We start from the raw sequence: 15,852 nt of genomic DNA, 5'->3' as shown, positions 1-15,852 counted from the left end.
TTTATGTAAACTGTCACTGTTCACAAATAACAGAAAAGTGTGAAGGATGAAAAAGTTTATTTTCTTTCGTATTTACAAAGAACCATGACTGTACAACATGAGAACAGCAACCATGATTACAACACAAATATAATGAAGGGAATCACCTGGACAGGTGAAAAATGTGGAATTTAGAAATTCAAATTCAGCTATATTTGTTACATGTTTACTATTGCTAGTACTAACATTATACCCATGTTAATCTCTTGGTTTAATGCATCAAAACATTTCTTAAATCGGAGATTTTTTTTAAATAGCATCTAAGCAACATCCAATAAATCACATTGTGCGCATCACAAAAGATTAGTTTATGGAAGTTGTAATATTTTCTTACCCCATCAATATGCAATTATATGCTTAAATTGCATTTCATATCCCCTACCACTTGAAGCAAAAGTTAATTAGATTTTATAACATAAATTAGTCAAACATATTTTTACAATATAAAAAGTGATGATGTAAGCCTGCTACCTCTCATCTACTAAGGGTGTGCCATCACCCTGTGGGGATGCCCCACCCAAGCTGCTGCCCCCAAATGGAGACTCAAAACCTTTGCGAGCTGGACTAGGAGCTGTGCGGGGTGAAGGTCGTGGTGAGGCTCTGGGAGATTTGGTGGTCTTCTTACGGTTGGCCCACATCTCCGCGGCTCGTGCCCAATCCATGTCTGCAGCAGATGATGCCTGGTTTTTGTCATGTCTTGGGGTACGTGCTGCTGGGGTTCTGGGTGTGGCACCAGGCCAGGGTGCCCCAGGGCCGACCATTGGTCGAGGTGTTGGTTGATATGAAGGTGTGTTGTTGACATGAGGGCCTGTCCTAGGAGTTGTCATGTGGCCGCCATGTTGAAAAGATGATGATGGTGTCAACATAGGGGTCATCACTGGAGTAACACCAGGCTGAAAAATATTCAAATAAAACTTATTCTATTGTTGACATAAATTCTTTATTACAGGTACAGTATAACCTTAAAAAACTACAATACCTGAAAAGAACCATAGCTTCCATACGGTCTTTGTGGTGTAGTTGTGGGGGCAGCTCGTGGGGTAGTTCCGTGTGGTGTGGCTGTTGGAGCAGCACGTGGGGTGGTTCCATGTGGCGTTGCCATGTGATGACCATACATCCCATTAGACATACCAACTGGAGTGCGGCCTACAGGTGTCCTTCCTGGAGCTGGTGTAGAAAATATTTAACCGTTGTTATTAATTAGATTCTAACCACATCAAACAAATAAGCCAGACATTAAGAACATAAGAAAGTATTTGATCAAGTCAAGGATTTACATTACATGCAGAGAGTTTACTTTAAAAGCATGATTTTTTGAGGCAGTATAAATGATTTTTACATAATTTTTTACAAAACATAATTTCTTTTTAAGCAGAAACTACAATTTTTAAAACTAAAAAGCTTTCATATGCAATAAACCCGTGGCACAAGATACAAAATGCCACTTATTCTGCCTGCAAGATCAGTATAGAATTGTATTTCATTAGTTTACACTGCTAGGCCACACCTTCCTATCAATAGTCAAACAAATGCATTTAACAACTTACTCTGATGTGCAGCAGGAGTTGTATAGGCTGACAGGGCTGGGGTGCGACTGGAAGGTGTTCCTGTAAATATGGCAACAAATGATGAGATAAACATTCAAACACAACAGCTAAACTGTTGAGTAAATCAACTGGGTCTCAAAGATAAACCACACCAGGAACTTTTAGTAGAAAACCTGATATAATTTTAGCACTTTTCACACAGACAACTAACCTGGAATTGGATCCCTAAAATGCTCTTTGAACCATCTGATCAAAGAATTGACCGATTTGAAATTCTGGTGCCTATAACGGATCCCCTCAGGAGCAACGGTCACGTACTCGTGTCTGGCAACATTACGTGGCATGTAAGAAAGAAGGAATTTCCCTGGATACTGACGCGAGGCACTCATAAGGTAGGGGATTCTGAAAGTAAATAGAATATATTATCAATATTGCTTTTCTGCAATCTAATACTAATATCAGGTAAACTATTGCTAATTGTTCAAGTCCCTTAAGTTAAGTCATGTTCTAACCATTTGAATTAAGTGGTTTGTTACATATACCAGTTGCAGTTGTGGCTAACAGGGCCAGAAATATACTAAAGTAAACTAAAACACAGACTAACTTGTTTAAAAATTAGTTATTACTTACTTAAATGCAGCTTTTTTCTTCTCCTCTGTTAACAACTTGTCCAAAATTTCCCTTTTCCCTCCATCAGAATCTCTGTAATACTTAAAACTTAAGATGTCCCGAACAGTTGCTGCTATGGGCTGAATGTATCGGGCAATAATTTCATCCAGATCTTCAAACTCCTAAAGCAAGTCAGTCAAAAGTTTAAAAATTAATGTAGATAAACTCAATTTTCCATCACATTTTTAACTAGATACTGATAATTTACTTTTCTAGCTTACCTCCCCTGCTATCCACAATGACTTTCCAAGACTAAAGGCATTCTCTTTGCCTTCCTCTCTGATATCAATATGCTGAAGAATTCCATCAGCCACTTTCCATGTTGCTGTCAGATGGTCAGAACCCTAAAACACAAGTCGAATGAACACTATAAATACATACAATTTCACCACTAAATTTGTTGAAATAAAATCATTGTAAAAATGAAATACCTTGCTACTTGGACGAATGATCACATCACCCTGATCCATGTTAGTCAACAATTTTTCACATTCCTTATAACCAACATTGTGAAAATAGGGGTGGGCAATGACACGCTTGATGTATGCTAAGAAGGATACATGTCATTAGCATGCATGCTAATATATTATAAAAATAATACATGACAATTATTGTCATAAACTAAATTTATACATCTAGCCTATAAAACTGTCATAAGATATAATTACTTTGTCTGGCTTGTAATTTCTTTTTTTCATTTTCCTTGTCAATTTCTGCTTTTTCTGCATCATAATCGTAATAGACGTCTTTCTGAGGTCTGCAATAAACATGAACATTAAAATTTACTTAACCTAATTTTGAGATGTTTATGTATCGTATCGTATAATTACTGTAAAAATTTTCATAACAGGCTAAATTAACAATGTTAACTAAACCAAACAAAGTATCCCATTCATCATTTTTCTTTTCCGTTCATTGCTGAACATGCCTCTAAAAGCTTTCCACTCCCCACGGTCTCCTATCACTGTTCTCCAGTAAAATGTTTCATTATCAAGGGTACATTTAGGATTACCTCCACATGCCATCTTTGTCTGCCAGATCAGAAGATTTGCTGGTGAGCTCAACCTGGAACCTTTCTATGTCAATCTTGGTGATACGACAGTGAATTGTCATCCCAATCTGTACCCTCTCTTCTGGGTCCCGCACCATGTTGTCACTGATGTTTTTGGTATGGATGAAGCCTGTCACACCACTGTCCAGACGACACTTGACACCAACCGCGGCGCCAGGACAGTTGCCACCATCAAAATGGCTCCAGACCTAAACAGTTGATGTGATGTATGTTTAATTTCTTCACATTTATAAACACATACAGAGGAAGTTGTAAAGCAGAGAAACTGAACACTTACATCACTGAGCTCTGGGAACTGAGTTGAGTGACAGAATGGGCACTGCCACAAGCCAGTCTCATCATCTCGCACTGGGTTGGCTTGATCTAGCTGCTCACCCTGGGGACGTTTGTGTGCAATACCTGTCACTTGAACCTGCACCAGTTTACCTAGATTGAAAATCATTCAACCATTATTTATGGCAATTGGTTACTGTAACAGTCAAGAAATAGTTAATTTTTGTACATGATTTAAAATGTTTACACCCAAATAATTTGTATGCAAGGAAATAAATAAATGCATTGCTAAATGTTTAGTTTAAGTGTGCTAAATGTTCGCTTACAATATACACTTGAAGTTCTCTTTTTGAAACTGCTGGTCTATGGGGGCAAGTAAAACAGAGTTCACCTGTTTCTCTGACCTCAGCATATGAAGGGACAGTGGTGAGCACTATGCCCAGCCGCCTTTACTTAATGTACACTTACCAACATAAAATGTTTCTGGTGTCTCTTTAGTTAACATGTTGAATCTTTCTTCTAATGATGGAGATCTATATGGAGTTCTCAGATCTTTATACCTCTGATTTAACTCAGCTCGGATATCATACAAAGTTATGTGCTTGTCTCCATAGCCCTATCAAGGATTTAAAGGAAAAAAATATAAAATAAGATAAAAATTGTACATTTTTAACTAAATTTATCTAACATTTACCTCAGATCAGCAGTTTTGCACTTACTTGCCGTTCCAACTCTTCAGCAAAGGCATCCAAATCCAAGTCCTTCAGCCTCTCTGGGCTCTCAAGAATTTCCTCTAAAGCAGAGGCTGGGTTGGCATCTTCCGCAGTGTCATCGTACTCCAGAGCATCCACAGCCATTTTACGTGCCCATTCATAAGCCTCTGGATGAACCCGAGACCCATCCAGAACATCAACGTAAACATCAGATCTGGAATCAGAACAAATTTTTTATTCAATGAGCACACAAATGAGTGCCTAATATCAAAAGCAGTCTGACCAGACACAAGCAATTAGTTGCCAACTCACGTGTCTCCAAGCTGGTTTGTGTCTATCATGATAAAACCAGCACAGTTGATAAAAACTTTAGGCCCCATATCACAGATGGACACCAGCTGTGTTCTGTTCTCTAGTCTGCTGTTATTCTGTTTCAGTGTCTGAAAAGAATTTTTTACACATAATCTTTAAGAGATAATGTTTATGACTGACACTAAAAAAATGTTCAGCATGTATCATACATATGAAATAAAATATCCAGAATGGATATAAACAAGTGCTATGCAACTAATTACCAGAATAAAACAATTCTTACTTTGATTATTTGTGAAGCTTTCCTTGGACCCAAGCCACACACAAATTGTAGCAGTGGGGCTGTGTAAGGGAAATTCAAGACCTGATTGATATCCACCCCCACTTCATTTACTCTGTTGACAAATTCTAGATAAAGGGCTTCAAGCAATTCTTCTTTAGGCACGCTATCCTAAAATGAGATTGTACATATCGATTAATTCACAGTATAGTTTAACACAATTTATTGACAAGCAATTATTATTTTCTCTACATATGTTAATATAAAAAAACTGATCAACAAATAGTTAAACCAACCTGGAGTGAATGATATTTGAGACAGAGGATATCTTCATCAGGATTACACAACTGAGCAAATTCCAAGAGTGGATCCTGCAGTCTTCGAGCAATTGAGATGGCATGCCTTAGAGGGGCAGGATAGTCTCGAAACTCATTCTGTTTAGAGAAAAAACAGATTTTATTCATTTATTTAAACAAAAATGGCAAACAATATTGGTTTAAATACTAAATTAAATACTATTTTTAATTTTATTTTTTTCTTTACCTCAGCCCTCTTAGTATTCTCAAAAATCATGGCCAATTCATTGTCAATCAACTCCACATTGATGGCTGGCATCTGTTGCTCCATCTCCAACTCACTGATAATGCCTTTTATGTCGTCAATAATCATCAAAGCTTGACTGGAAATGTAAAAATAAAATGTTGAATGAGTTTGCATGTTAAATTAAGACACAAAAAATCATGGTATGGAAAATGTAAGGAAACACAAATGAAGTCATTTGACAACAGTAAGGCACTCACCGTGACTCCGATGTAACAGCTATAACATGGGGTTTCTTTTCAGCAATGAATTCTTTTAATTTCTCCATATCTTTTGCCTGAAATTATTTTTTGAAATATGAAAGGTCCATAATCTTACCCATGGTACTATTTAGCTTTTGTAAATAAATAAATAAATAAAAATGTAATAATAAAGAACATTTTTTAAATAATTGCACACCTTTCCCTTTTTATCCAATTCTCTCCATGCATTTTTACGTTTTGTGAGATTCTCCAACCTGATGTATTCCATTACAGATGCATCACCATCAATCAGTGCACCAAAGGCAGGTGTATCCCTAAGATTAAAAAGTGTTTTAAATAACGTCCTTATTCTTTTTTAAAATAAAACAATGTTTTACATTTTAGTTTGATCAATAACTACAAGCCTACTTACTGGCTAGTTGAGAAAGCTATGCCTAAAACTTTCAGTCCATCCTCATTGTTTGATTCATCAAATTCATCTTCAAGCTGCTGATCCATCTGATATGGGGCCACTTTCAGCCAGTTGTACAATTTCCTTGCACAAGCCTTCAGTACAAATAAACAAACTTTTACTATCAAATCATCAAATGACTTTGAAAAATACAATCTATATGCAGCAAATAATTGAATAACATTTTGTAAGTGTACTATACCCGCAGCACGCCTTCCCTTGCTTCACTTGACAATTTAGCTCTTAATTCTTTCTCCATTTGAGGGTAGAGTATCTGGTAGAGTGCACGCTTCAAGGCTTCACTTCTTTGTATGTTCCACTGCTGGACAAGATGGCTGAACTCATCCTAAACAGAGAATAGAAATTAGTTCATAAATAATCAACTCAGGATACTAAAGTATTCTGCACAACAGCCTTTTGTTAAAAAAAAACTTACTCTATAGAAAAGTTGTTTGATCTCTTCAAAATAGCTGGTGCTGCTTGTGCTTTGTTCATCTTCTTCATCCATCTTGATGGATATGGTCAACAGACCTTCTTCTTCAGCCTAAAAATAATTGGGAGAAAAAAGTTACATATAAAAAAAATTTTAAATTGTATTTAGGGAAAGCTATTGGAAAACAACTTACCATTAAGAGTTTAAGATACTGGTCATCCTTTAGATCTTTGACTGGTTTACCTCTCAGGTACTTGAAAGTGTAGCAGTTGTGGCTTTCATCAATCAGCTAAAATGATAAAACTCTCTGTTAAGGAACATACAGGGCAACTACAATTCTAATACTACAGGGATGAAATATGAACTGACAAAATGTATGAACTAACCAAATGGTAGTGATTCTTTTTATTAAACAACTTAGAATAAGGGTCTGAAAACTTTCAAATTTAATATTTGACTTTTACTATATAAAAAGTAATTTGGAGGCCACAATGGAAGTTTTATTTCTGAACGCTTGGTATTGCAGAAATAATCTGAACAATAATTTGAAATGAATTTTAGAAGTAGAATACTTTTCCACTCTTTAATTTTTTTAAACAAAAATTATATGAACACACCACGTTAGTGTGTAGCCAATAGCAAAATTTCTTTCTTACCTATTTAAGTTTTAACTTTATTTATTTTTACTACAATAAACAATTCATTTACCTTCATGCCTTTTTTGGTAGGATTAACTCTCAGCTTAGCCCTCTCTTGGAAAGCTGTTCTGACACTAGCCCTGACAAGAGGATCATGGGACAATTGCATTGCCACCATGTGCTGACAGCCTTTCAAAACATCTTCTGGAGTTGGGAATTGGCTAGAAATATTTCATGGATTATTATGCTAAAATAACTGAGAAGAGCAAGGAATATTTAAAATGAATAAATGTATCTTTATTGTACACATTTAAACTAAGAAGCTATTTTCTCCCTCCCCCACCAGCTTGAAATCTTTAGCTACTAAAGTAAATTACTTACGGGCATACATAATCTTTAGCCAGCTCTAATGGCTCTAAAGGACACTGGCTGACATCATGACGCTGGTAATTATCTCTTATATTCTCTCCAAACTCATGAGGCTTAAGACCAAACTGGCGTGTTATTTCGTCTGATGATTATAATCAATACAAATAATTACTTACTTAATCCTCATCACTCCTTGTGGAGTATAAGGCAGCAATAAATCTCTGCCATTTCACTAATACAAATAATTACATTAACAAAAATATTTTAAAAGTAATTACTACTTTCAAGGCTAAAAAATTGATAAGCAGGGTTTTTACCAAGTTTGGCTGCAAGGCAAATGGAATAGCCACTTTGACGTTGAGCTTGTTTCATTGTGCTTCCTTTAGGCTTTGGATCAGCCTCTGCCTCCCCTTCTTCTCTGGGTCTATTTTGCTCATTGTTCCTCATGTTGGGTATTTCATGCCCATAGTACAAGAGAAAATTTTGGTACACATCACGCAGCTCCTCAGGTGTTTGGACATTCTTCACCCTATTTGAATCATTTTTAAAGCTAGTTATACATCTTGTGTAGTTTATGCAACAATCAAGAACTATGTTTCATAAAGTTGATATTTTCCTATTTTGTTTTCGAGACTTTTGAATTAAAAATTTATCATACAGTCTTGCTGTGATTATTTATCAACAATATTTTATCAATTTTGTACAAAATAATTTTAAAACAAAAACCTCACCTCTCTATCTCTGTCTCTGTGATAGGCCTGAACAATACAGTAGGCTTGTCTGGATCAGAGTACTGCTCATAAAGATAGTCTTTCATTTTTTCAAACAACCTTGTTAAGTTAGTGCGACGTGTGCACAGTTGCATCCACTGATGATAAAAAAAATTATATTAGTTAAGAAATTATTTTTTTCAAAAGGATAAATAGCTTTTAAATATAAACTTTTTAGCAATAGTAAACCTTTTCATCCCAGTGGTAAACTTTCCACAGATCATTAATATTCAGCTCTGGCTCAACATATTCCTTGCGATAGAATGCAATAAATGGAACCTGGAGAAAAGAATAACATATGGGTCAACATTTTGTATCTCAAAACTTAAATAATGACTTTTAAAATAGTTAATTATAAATTAGTAATAAATCACAATAACAGTGGAAAATCTAACAACCTCCATTCTATGATTTCTCATAAATCCAACAGCTTGCTTTATTTTGCTTGTCATTGCATTAGGTGTTCTGCGGCTTGATGTGTTGGTTGCTCCCATGTGATCAATATCTAAGTATGTCTAGAAAAAAAATAAAGTAAGTCAATACTTAAACAAGACCCAATAACCTCGAGGAGCTACCTAATAACTAAAATTGACTACTTAACCATGCTAGAATAATGGCAACAAATATTACCTGCTGTGAGATACATGGAGTGGCAAATGCTTGTTTGTGTATCCATTCTGCCTCTTCCTCAAGCTCAGCATCATCTGCTTCCTTTACTGGGATGCGACGAAGCTAGAAGTTGTTTTTTTACTTTTAGTATGGATCTGACATTACATTAAGCATTAAGATATCATTCCAAAATGATAAAACCATACCTGAAATCTCTCAGGAAAGTCTGCAAGTCTGATAGCATTATCTGCATCTGTGAAATGACCTCTTTCTAATTCACTAGGTTCAAACACCTGATTCAAAATAGAAGAGTTAGGTATTAGAAAAAGTTCTAAAAATAAATTTTCCTATTTAAAAAGAATTTTAATTTACGTTTTTAAGTCTAAGACATCACTGGTTGATATTAAACAAGCTTACATCAAATATGCTTTTCTTGGCAGCTTTTTTACGTCCACCTTTCTTTTTTCTTGGCTCCCCGTCTTCCCCTTCCTCATCTTCTTCATACTGTAAAAACATTTCTTTAAACGTTAACAAAACAAACTAAAATAGTTAGGCCCATAAAATACAAATTTTTATTATTTTAAAGCAATTTATCTTTTCTAAAAGTAGGTGCTGTAAGGTGAACATGTTAAATTTACAAATAAAATCTTAAATAATAGTCCTGCTAGTCTAAAAAATTATCCTACTGTTATCTATTAAAATCTCAAAAGAACTTCATTTTCTTTAACTTTATCACAACTTTCCAGTAACAAATATAATTCTTAAATTTTAATACAGAACATTATTTTACTTCATCTTCCTCATCAAATTCTTCTTCTTCGTCATCATATTTATCAAAATCAGCAAAATCAAAGTCAACACCAAAGATTTCTTGAGCTTCTTGCAGTGCTCTACAAAATAAAATGTTTGTTTTGTTTATGGCAAATGACAACAATTTTAAAACCATTAAAAAATGTGAAACAAAATTTAATTTTTAATTGTTTCTTGGCCAAAGACAGTGCACTAACTTAGAAAGAAAAAAAAAATTAACATACGCATCACTGTGTATTTTATGTTTCTTTTTCTTTTTTCCTTTGCTTATGGAATTTCCTTCTTCATCCACAATAAAATCATCCACATCTGTAACAATTCAAAATTTAACAATACAATTTATTCTGGAACTATAATAACAAAATACGAGTTTTTTTTAAGTGAAAAAAAAGACAATTAGGATTAAAAAGATAAGATACCAGATTCTTCTTCTGAATCAAACTCCTGTATGTTTGCAGTGTCTTCTACAGCCCTAACTGACTCTGGAGGGCGTTCTCCGTTTTCTTCCTCATCTTCATCAAAAAGCTGTTCTTCAATTGCATGCTTGCCTATAAGTGGAAACAAAAAAAAAAAACCATGACCAGCAGTCCCTTTAAAAAAGGAATACTTTATTTTTTACATGCCAGGGATTTTTAATGAATTAATGTTGGATTTTGTACTTAATTAAAAATAGCTCTTGATATGCCTTAATTTACTGACCATCATCTGCTTGACCTTCCTCTTCTTTTCCACTGTCTTCATCATCAGACATCATTTTAATTCTCTTTCTTTTTCTCTATAAAATAGGAGACAGAAAATGTTTATGAAACTTGAATTTAATAACAAGGGAAATATGAAAAAATGACATTTGGATTCTTATAAAAAGTTCTGACAATTCATTCTTTGACTTTAAGAAGATTAAGAAAGTGATTTAAAAATCTGACGTTCATGTACTTTGCCACTTGAAAATAAAAGTTTGTTTGCAAAACATAAAATAAACCCATACAACAGAATGCTTTTGATATGTACCTTCCTGTTGACTTTTATTCCCAAGTTGTCATCAATAAGGTCATAGTCATCATCATCTAGCTGATCATCATCTTCATCTTCATCAGAATCATTTTTTCTTTTCTTCTCATCAGTGTCACTTCCTTCCGCAGCTTCCTCTTCTTCTTCAACATCTTCATTAATAAAGTCTTTCATTTCTTCAGCTATTGCTGCTTCATCTATAAAAGTTTTAAGGATAAAAAAATATTTCATCCTTTATTTTACCAAATTAATTTTGAGAAATTTGATAACCCACTAAGTATTCTAAGAAACTCAAAAAGGTATGGACTTGTAACACGCTCCAAAAGCCTATCAAAAACAATCATGCAGAGCACAATGCCAGAAAGGAGACGGTGAGGGAGGCAAAGATGAAATCAGGTGGAGGACATCAAGGAATGCTGCCCACTACAGAATAACTTTAAGCAAAAATTGAAGTGAATTGTGGTGACCATGTATTCCCCTCTGGTTATGGGATGATTGATAACCAAATGAAAATGTGGAAGAGTATTTCTAAAGTAACAGAGCTGGTCACTTGATAGTAGACATTGTTTGATCAGCTAAGCAAGCTGCTGTTCACAAATGCTTAGGGCTGAGTTGGATAGAATACAAAGTACCAATTGGGTTTTTACTACTTAAAATAACAGCACATATTTTTACAATAGGCCGGCCTATTTAGATTTAGATTAAAAAATGAATGAAATAAAACTTGTAAAATTTAAGAAAATAAAGCAACATTTCTTTATTCAGATGGTGAAACATTTAGTGTAGTGGTTCTTAACATGGGTTGGATTGAATCCCAAGGGTTCGGTTAGAGCCCCACGGGTTGGCTAAGGTCAAGACACACACTCGACTCATATGATTCATGATCAGACTTTGTCAATGTGGACGATAGAACTATTAAGAAGGATTTGGTTAATGTACATATGAAGCTCATGGGGTTTGGTATCTCCAAAAAGGTTATGGACCACTGATTTAGTGACTACTCCATTGTATCAAAAGTCAGCTAATTGTAAAGATTTTTTTAACAAGAGTTATTTATAAGTCAAAACAATAGATAGGTCTATTTAGGCCGGAAAAAATTATTTTATTAGGTACCTTCTTCTTCTTCTTCCTCTTCATCATCAGAAATTTGAATAGCTCTTTTCTTTTTCTCTTTCTCTTTTTTCTTTTTCTTCACTGGTCTCAACTCTCCATCTGATAGTTCCTCCTCTGACGAAATGTCTGACTCCACAGCCTCTTTCTCCACAAAATCCATGGTGAAGGCTTATTTTCTAAATAGGCCCTATAAAAATCATTCAAAATTTTAATCAACTGGAAATACAAAATAACTCAAGTTTGAACATTTTGAAAATAAATATAACATTTTTAGGCCTAAAATATTTAAAAACCAATCTGTAGGCCTAATGCCTAATGGTGATTACTTTTTAAAAATATAGTAGGCCTATAATAGCCTAATGACAAATACAAGCCTCATTATTGTATATATATAGGGTAAAGGAGGGCGTTAAGAGCCACACTTTTTAGCACCTGTACATTTTTAAAGATTTCTACTAATCTAAGAATTTTTTAGTATTGAAAATATGGCAAAATTATTCTAACATATCTTACACAATATAAAAATAATAACAAAGTCTATTAAATATACTTTAAATGGGTTTAATTGAACATTTATTGTCATACCCCCAAAATCAGCATTTGGGGTGAAAGGAGCCGGGCAATGGGGCAATAAGTATTATCTCCTTGTTTAGACTAACTCTGCAATAAAAACAATTAATTTCTAACCCCAAAATAGTTAATGCTGTGTACACACACTTTAACTGATACTAGCTATCACTAGGCCCCAATGGCCCCAGTCTACAATTGATACAATTGCAGGTGTACATAGGGCCTAAAGTCTAGTAGTTTACAGTAGGCACATTAGTATGCCTAGTGTGTAGCTAGTATACTAGTGTGTAGCTGTCCAGAGTTAACATTCTTGTATGCAAAAAGGGGTGGTACTAACTAATCTGCCTTAATGCTTTCCCCTGATAAGCCATGTGTGCTATACATTACATAACATGACATGGAGGTGAGAAATGTTGAGGGGAGAGCAGTGGTACTGGTTTCCCCTTTGTTCTCCTTGCTGGACCCTGAGGGCCATAAATTACATAAGGAGATGCTATCTCTGGTTGGCTGAGATCTAAGAACTAAGTCCATGTTACCTACAAAGAGATGAAGTTTTATGGTGGGTTAGATACAGGTGGGGTCTGGCTATCATGGAGGTGAGAAATTGTGAGGGGAGAGCAGTGGTACTGATTCCTCTTTGGTCTCCACCCTGCTAGACCATGAAGGTCATATATTACATGACATGCCACCCCAGATTGTCTGAGATCTGTAACTGTAATCCATGTTAACTACAAAGAGATGAAGTTTTATGGTTGGCCAGAAACTGGTGGGGGCTGGGTATCATGGTGGTAAGAAATTGTAAGGGGGGAGCAGTGGTATTAATGTGTCTGTTTACTTCCCTGCTGGACCATGAGGGTCATAAATTACATAACATACCACCCCAGATTGGCTGAGACCTAAGAACATTTATTCCTGTTACCTACAAAGAGATTAGAAGTTTTATGGTTGGTTAGAAACAGGTGGGGGGCTGAGTCGGCTGTATTGCCCCTTAGGGGTAATAAGTACGTGTACCATTTTAAAAATTACCTTGCTAACATCAGATGGCTGAATTTTTACTTTTTAGCAGGTTAGAATTGTATTTCTATCATTTAGACACAAGTCTGTTTAACAGTAAATACATTTTGTGTTAACTATTCCTATACCAGTGTCATATTCAGTGGTCTAATAAATAAGAAACGTGCACATAGGGTTTCAAGAGCCACATAACAGTATCTGTTATAACGTTTCTAAAGAGGCAAGCTAGTGGACAAAATTAATGTATTCATGTAGATTTAGTTATTATCTAACAAATAAAACCATTATGGTAATGATCAGTCAAGTTTTACTCTGATAATGATAAAAACTCCATAGCATGGTAAAATGGGACAAATGTCGGCCATTTTGTTTTGACACCAATAATCACTGTGCAAAAAAAATTCACCAAAATAAAACTATTCTAGCCATAGCTATAAAAATAGTGTTAAAATGTACAACAACCAATGCTCTAATACAGGAACAAAGAATGGGCTTGAAAAACTCATTTGGTTTATTACAAAGTGAAGTTTCCCAAGTTATGTCTATTTGGAAAAAAAGTTCACAAAATGGTTTTATGGAGATGAGAAATTTTAGGGAAAGAGCAGTGGGATTAAATCCTGTCTCATCCTCTCCCTATTGGACCAAGTGGGCCACAAATTACATAAAATGAATCCTCTGCTTCTCTGTTATCAAAGAACAGCAGTGGTTGTTACCTCAGAAGTAGATTAGCAGTGTTATTGGGAGTTTTGTGGGGGTGGGGTGTTGATTGGGGCTTAATGCCACACGGCTCTTAACGCCCTCCTTTACCCTATACAACCTATCAATCAAGAGTAGACATAGGCCTAAGCACTAAACAATGAACATTTAGAAGACAAAAGAAACCAGGTCAATATAGCGCAGTTTTGTGAACAGACACATGCACGCTAGAATTGGTTTGTTAATTAAACAAATATTTGATTAGGTCAAATTGATCTAGTACTACGCCTGTTTTAATTTATTTTAAAGCTCAAATTAGGACACCTGTGCCATGCACCTAGATCTACAGGTAAAATATAGTTAAATATAGAATTTTTAGGCAGTTACAAATAGTTACAGTACAATTTCAATTAACTTGAATTATTTGGCAAATTCTTATCATCTAGATCTAGTATTTTTATAGTACAGTAAAAAAAAAAGTACAGTAGATTGTTAATCTTGATAATGTAGTGTCATTGAGGAAGTCAAGATTAGATATCCTGGTTAGATTTAGCTATGGGGCTACGTCTAAGGAACGAAGTCACTAGATTGTGACTAGATTTTCTAGATCACTGAACTAGAACTACTCCAATCCAGACTTACACCAGTGGCCGAGTGTAACTGGCAGGAAAAATTTTTAGGGTATCAACTTTTTAAACGTGTTAGCAGGGGTCCATTATGTACATTTGTAATATGGATTAGATATTGTCAAAGTGAATATTTCATCTATATAAAAATGTTATGCACGTGGTAAATGCTCGAAACTATAAGTGAGACAAGAGAGAAAAATAGGGGTACCCGATCAACTAAATCTAAAAAGTACACAAAGATGGTTGTCGGACCTTCTAAAACGGAATCATACTTTTATGCCAGATTTTTTTAGATTAAGTTTAATATATGCCAGTCTGGACAATAATTGATCTAGACAGTGTAAAGTTAAAGATAAATTGGAAATAAATATTATTTGCCTTACGTTTTAAAATTAACATTTTAGTATTCTAGGAACTAAAATAATAAGAAAAAAATTAATATATGTATATACTTTACAGGTGCACAAAATGAACCGTAAATCAATATCACCGTGTTTAAAGAACAAAACCATTAAAATATGATTTTCACACAAAATTCGCGACATCGCCTTGAATTCGGCGAGCGTGGTGTTCTTATATTTTCCATCTCCATGCAGCTTATGAAAGTGTTCTCTCAGTTTTGCTGGTGATATACTAGAATTGCTCAACTTGGCATTGCAACTCATAAAGAATGCTGACTTCCATCGAGTTACTTTATACATCCGTATGGTACATATTCGTACAGCCACTTTATTCTTTTTCTCGACATAGTTAGAATGAAGGAATTAGAAAGAAATCACTCGATGTACCATCGTGGCAGTCATAAAAAAACATGAATAAAAGTCTATTCGTAACACCACGGATAAACACGATCAACGCTCAGATTTTCTTCTAGACATCTCTTCGGGGGGGGGGGGGGGGCTCTGCCCCCGAAGAAAGTATACCTCACGAAATGGAATTTATATAGAAAATATATACTTTTATCAGTGTCCGCCCCCCCCCCTTCCCGGAAAATGTTGTCCGTCCCCCCCCCCCAACCAAAATATCAAGAGCCC

At 35.1% G+C, this 15,852-nt stretch overlaps 1 protein-coding gene across 2 annotated transcripts; it reads right to left on the bottom strand.

Annotated features, from left to right (window-relative positions):
* Nucleotides 1-40: 40 nt before the first annotated feature.
* Nucleotides 41-15,130, bottom strand: LOC131958352 (transcription elongation factor SPT6). 2 transcript variants are annotated; one of them, XM_059323338.1, is made up of 38 exons: nucleotides 15,027-15,130; nucleotides 11,910-12,096; nucleotides 10,797-10,993; nucleotides 10,488-10,563; nucleotides 10,208-10,336; nucleotides 10,013-10,097; nucleotides 9,769-9,868; nucleotides 9,396-9,482; nucleotides 9,185-9,271; nucleotides 9,000-9,101; nucleotides 8,768-8,884; nucleotides 8,559-8,648; nucleotides 8,331-8,467; nucleotides 7,917-8,128; nucleotides 7,612-7,741; nucleotides 7,301-7,451; nucleotides 6,786-6,881; nucleotides 6,596-6,703; nucleotides 6,362-6,505; nucleotides 6,121-6,254; nucleotides 5,905-6,022; nucleotides 5,706-5,782; nucleotides 5,449-5,584; nucleotides 5,202-5,339; nucleotides 4,909-5,076; nucleotides 4,626-4,753; nucleotides 4,320-4,527; nucleotides 4,069-4,216; nucleotides 3,605-3,753; nucleotides 3,268-3,515; nucleotides 2,924-3,012; nucleotides 2,687-2,802; nucleotides 2,477-2,599; nucleotides 2,217-2,377; nucleotides 1,798-1,988; nucleotides 1,587-1,646; nucleotides 1,019-1,206; nucleotides 41-932 (listed from the first exon to the last, which is right to left on the bottom strand). In XM_059323338.1, the coding sequence occupies exons 2-38, from the start codon at nucleotides 12,067-12,069 to the stop codon at nucleotides 507-509; spliced, it is 5,214 nt and encodes a 1,737-aa protein (XP_059179321.1). In that variant the 5' UTR covers nucleotides 12,070-12,096; nucleotides 15,027-15,130; the 3' UTR covers nucleotides 41-506. The 2 variants fall into 2 exon arrangements, with proteins under 2 accessions (XP_059179321.1, XP_059179323.1); XM_059323340.1 differs by having other exon boundaries at nucleotides 15,071-15,108.
* Nucleotides 15,131-15,852: the final 722 nt, after the last annotated feature.

The sequence above is a fragment of the Physella acuta genome, unplaced genomic scaffold (assembly GCF_028476545.2).
Source record: "Physella acuta isolate Inbredline_101_S28 unplaced genomic scaffold, ASM2847654v3 ptg001320l, whole genome shotgun sequence".
In the NCBI taxonomy this organism is placed as follows: Eukaryota; Metazoa; Mollusca; class Gastropoda; family Physidae; genus Physella; species Physella acuta.
The sequence above is the reverse complement of the archived record's forward strand: the minus strand, read 5'-3'. Positions and strand labels throughout refer to the sequence as shown.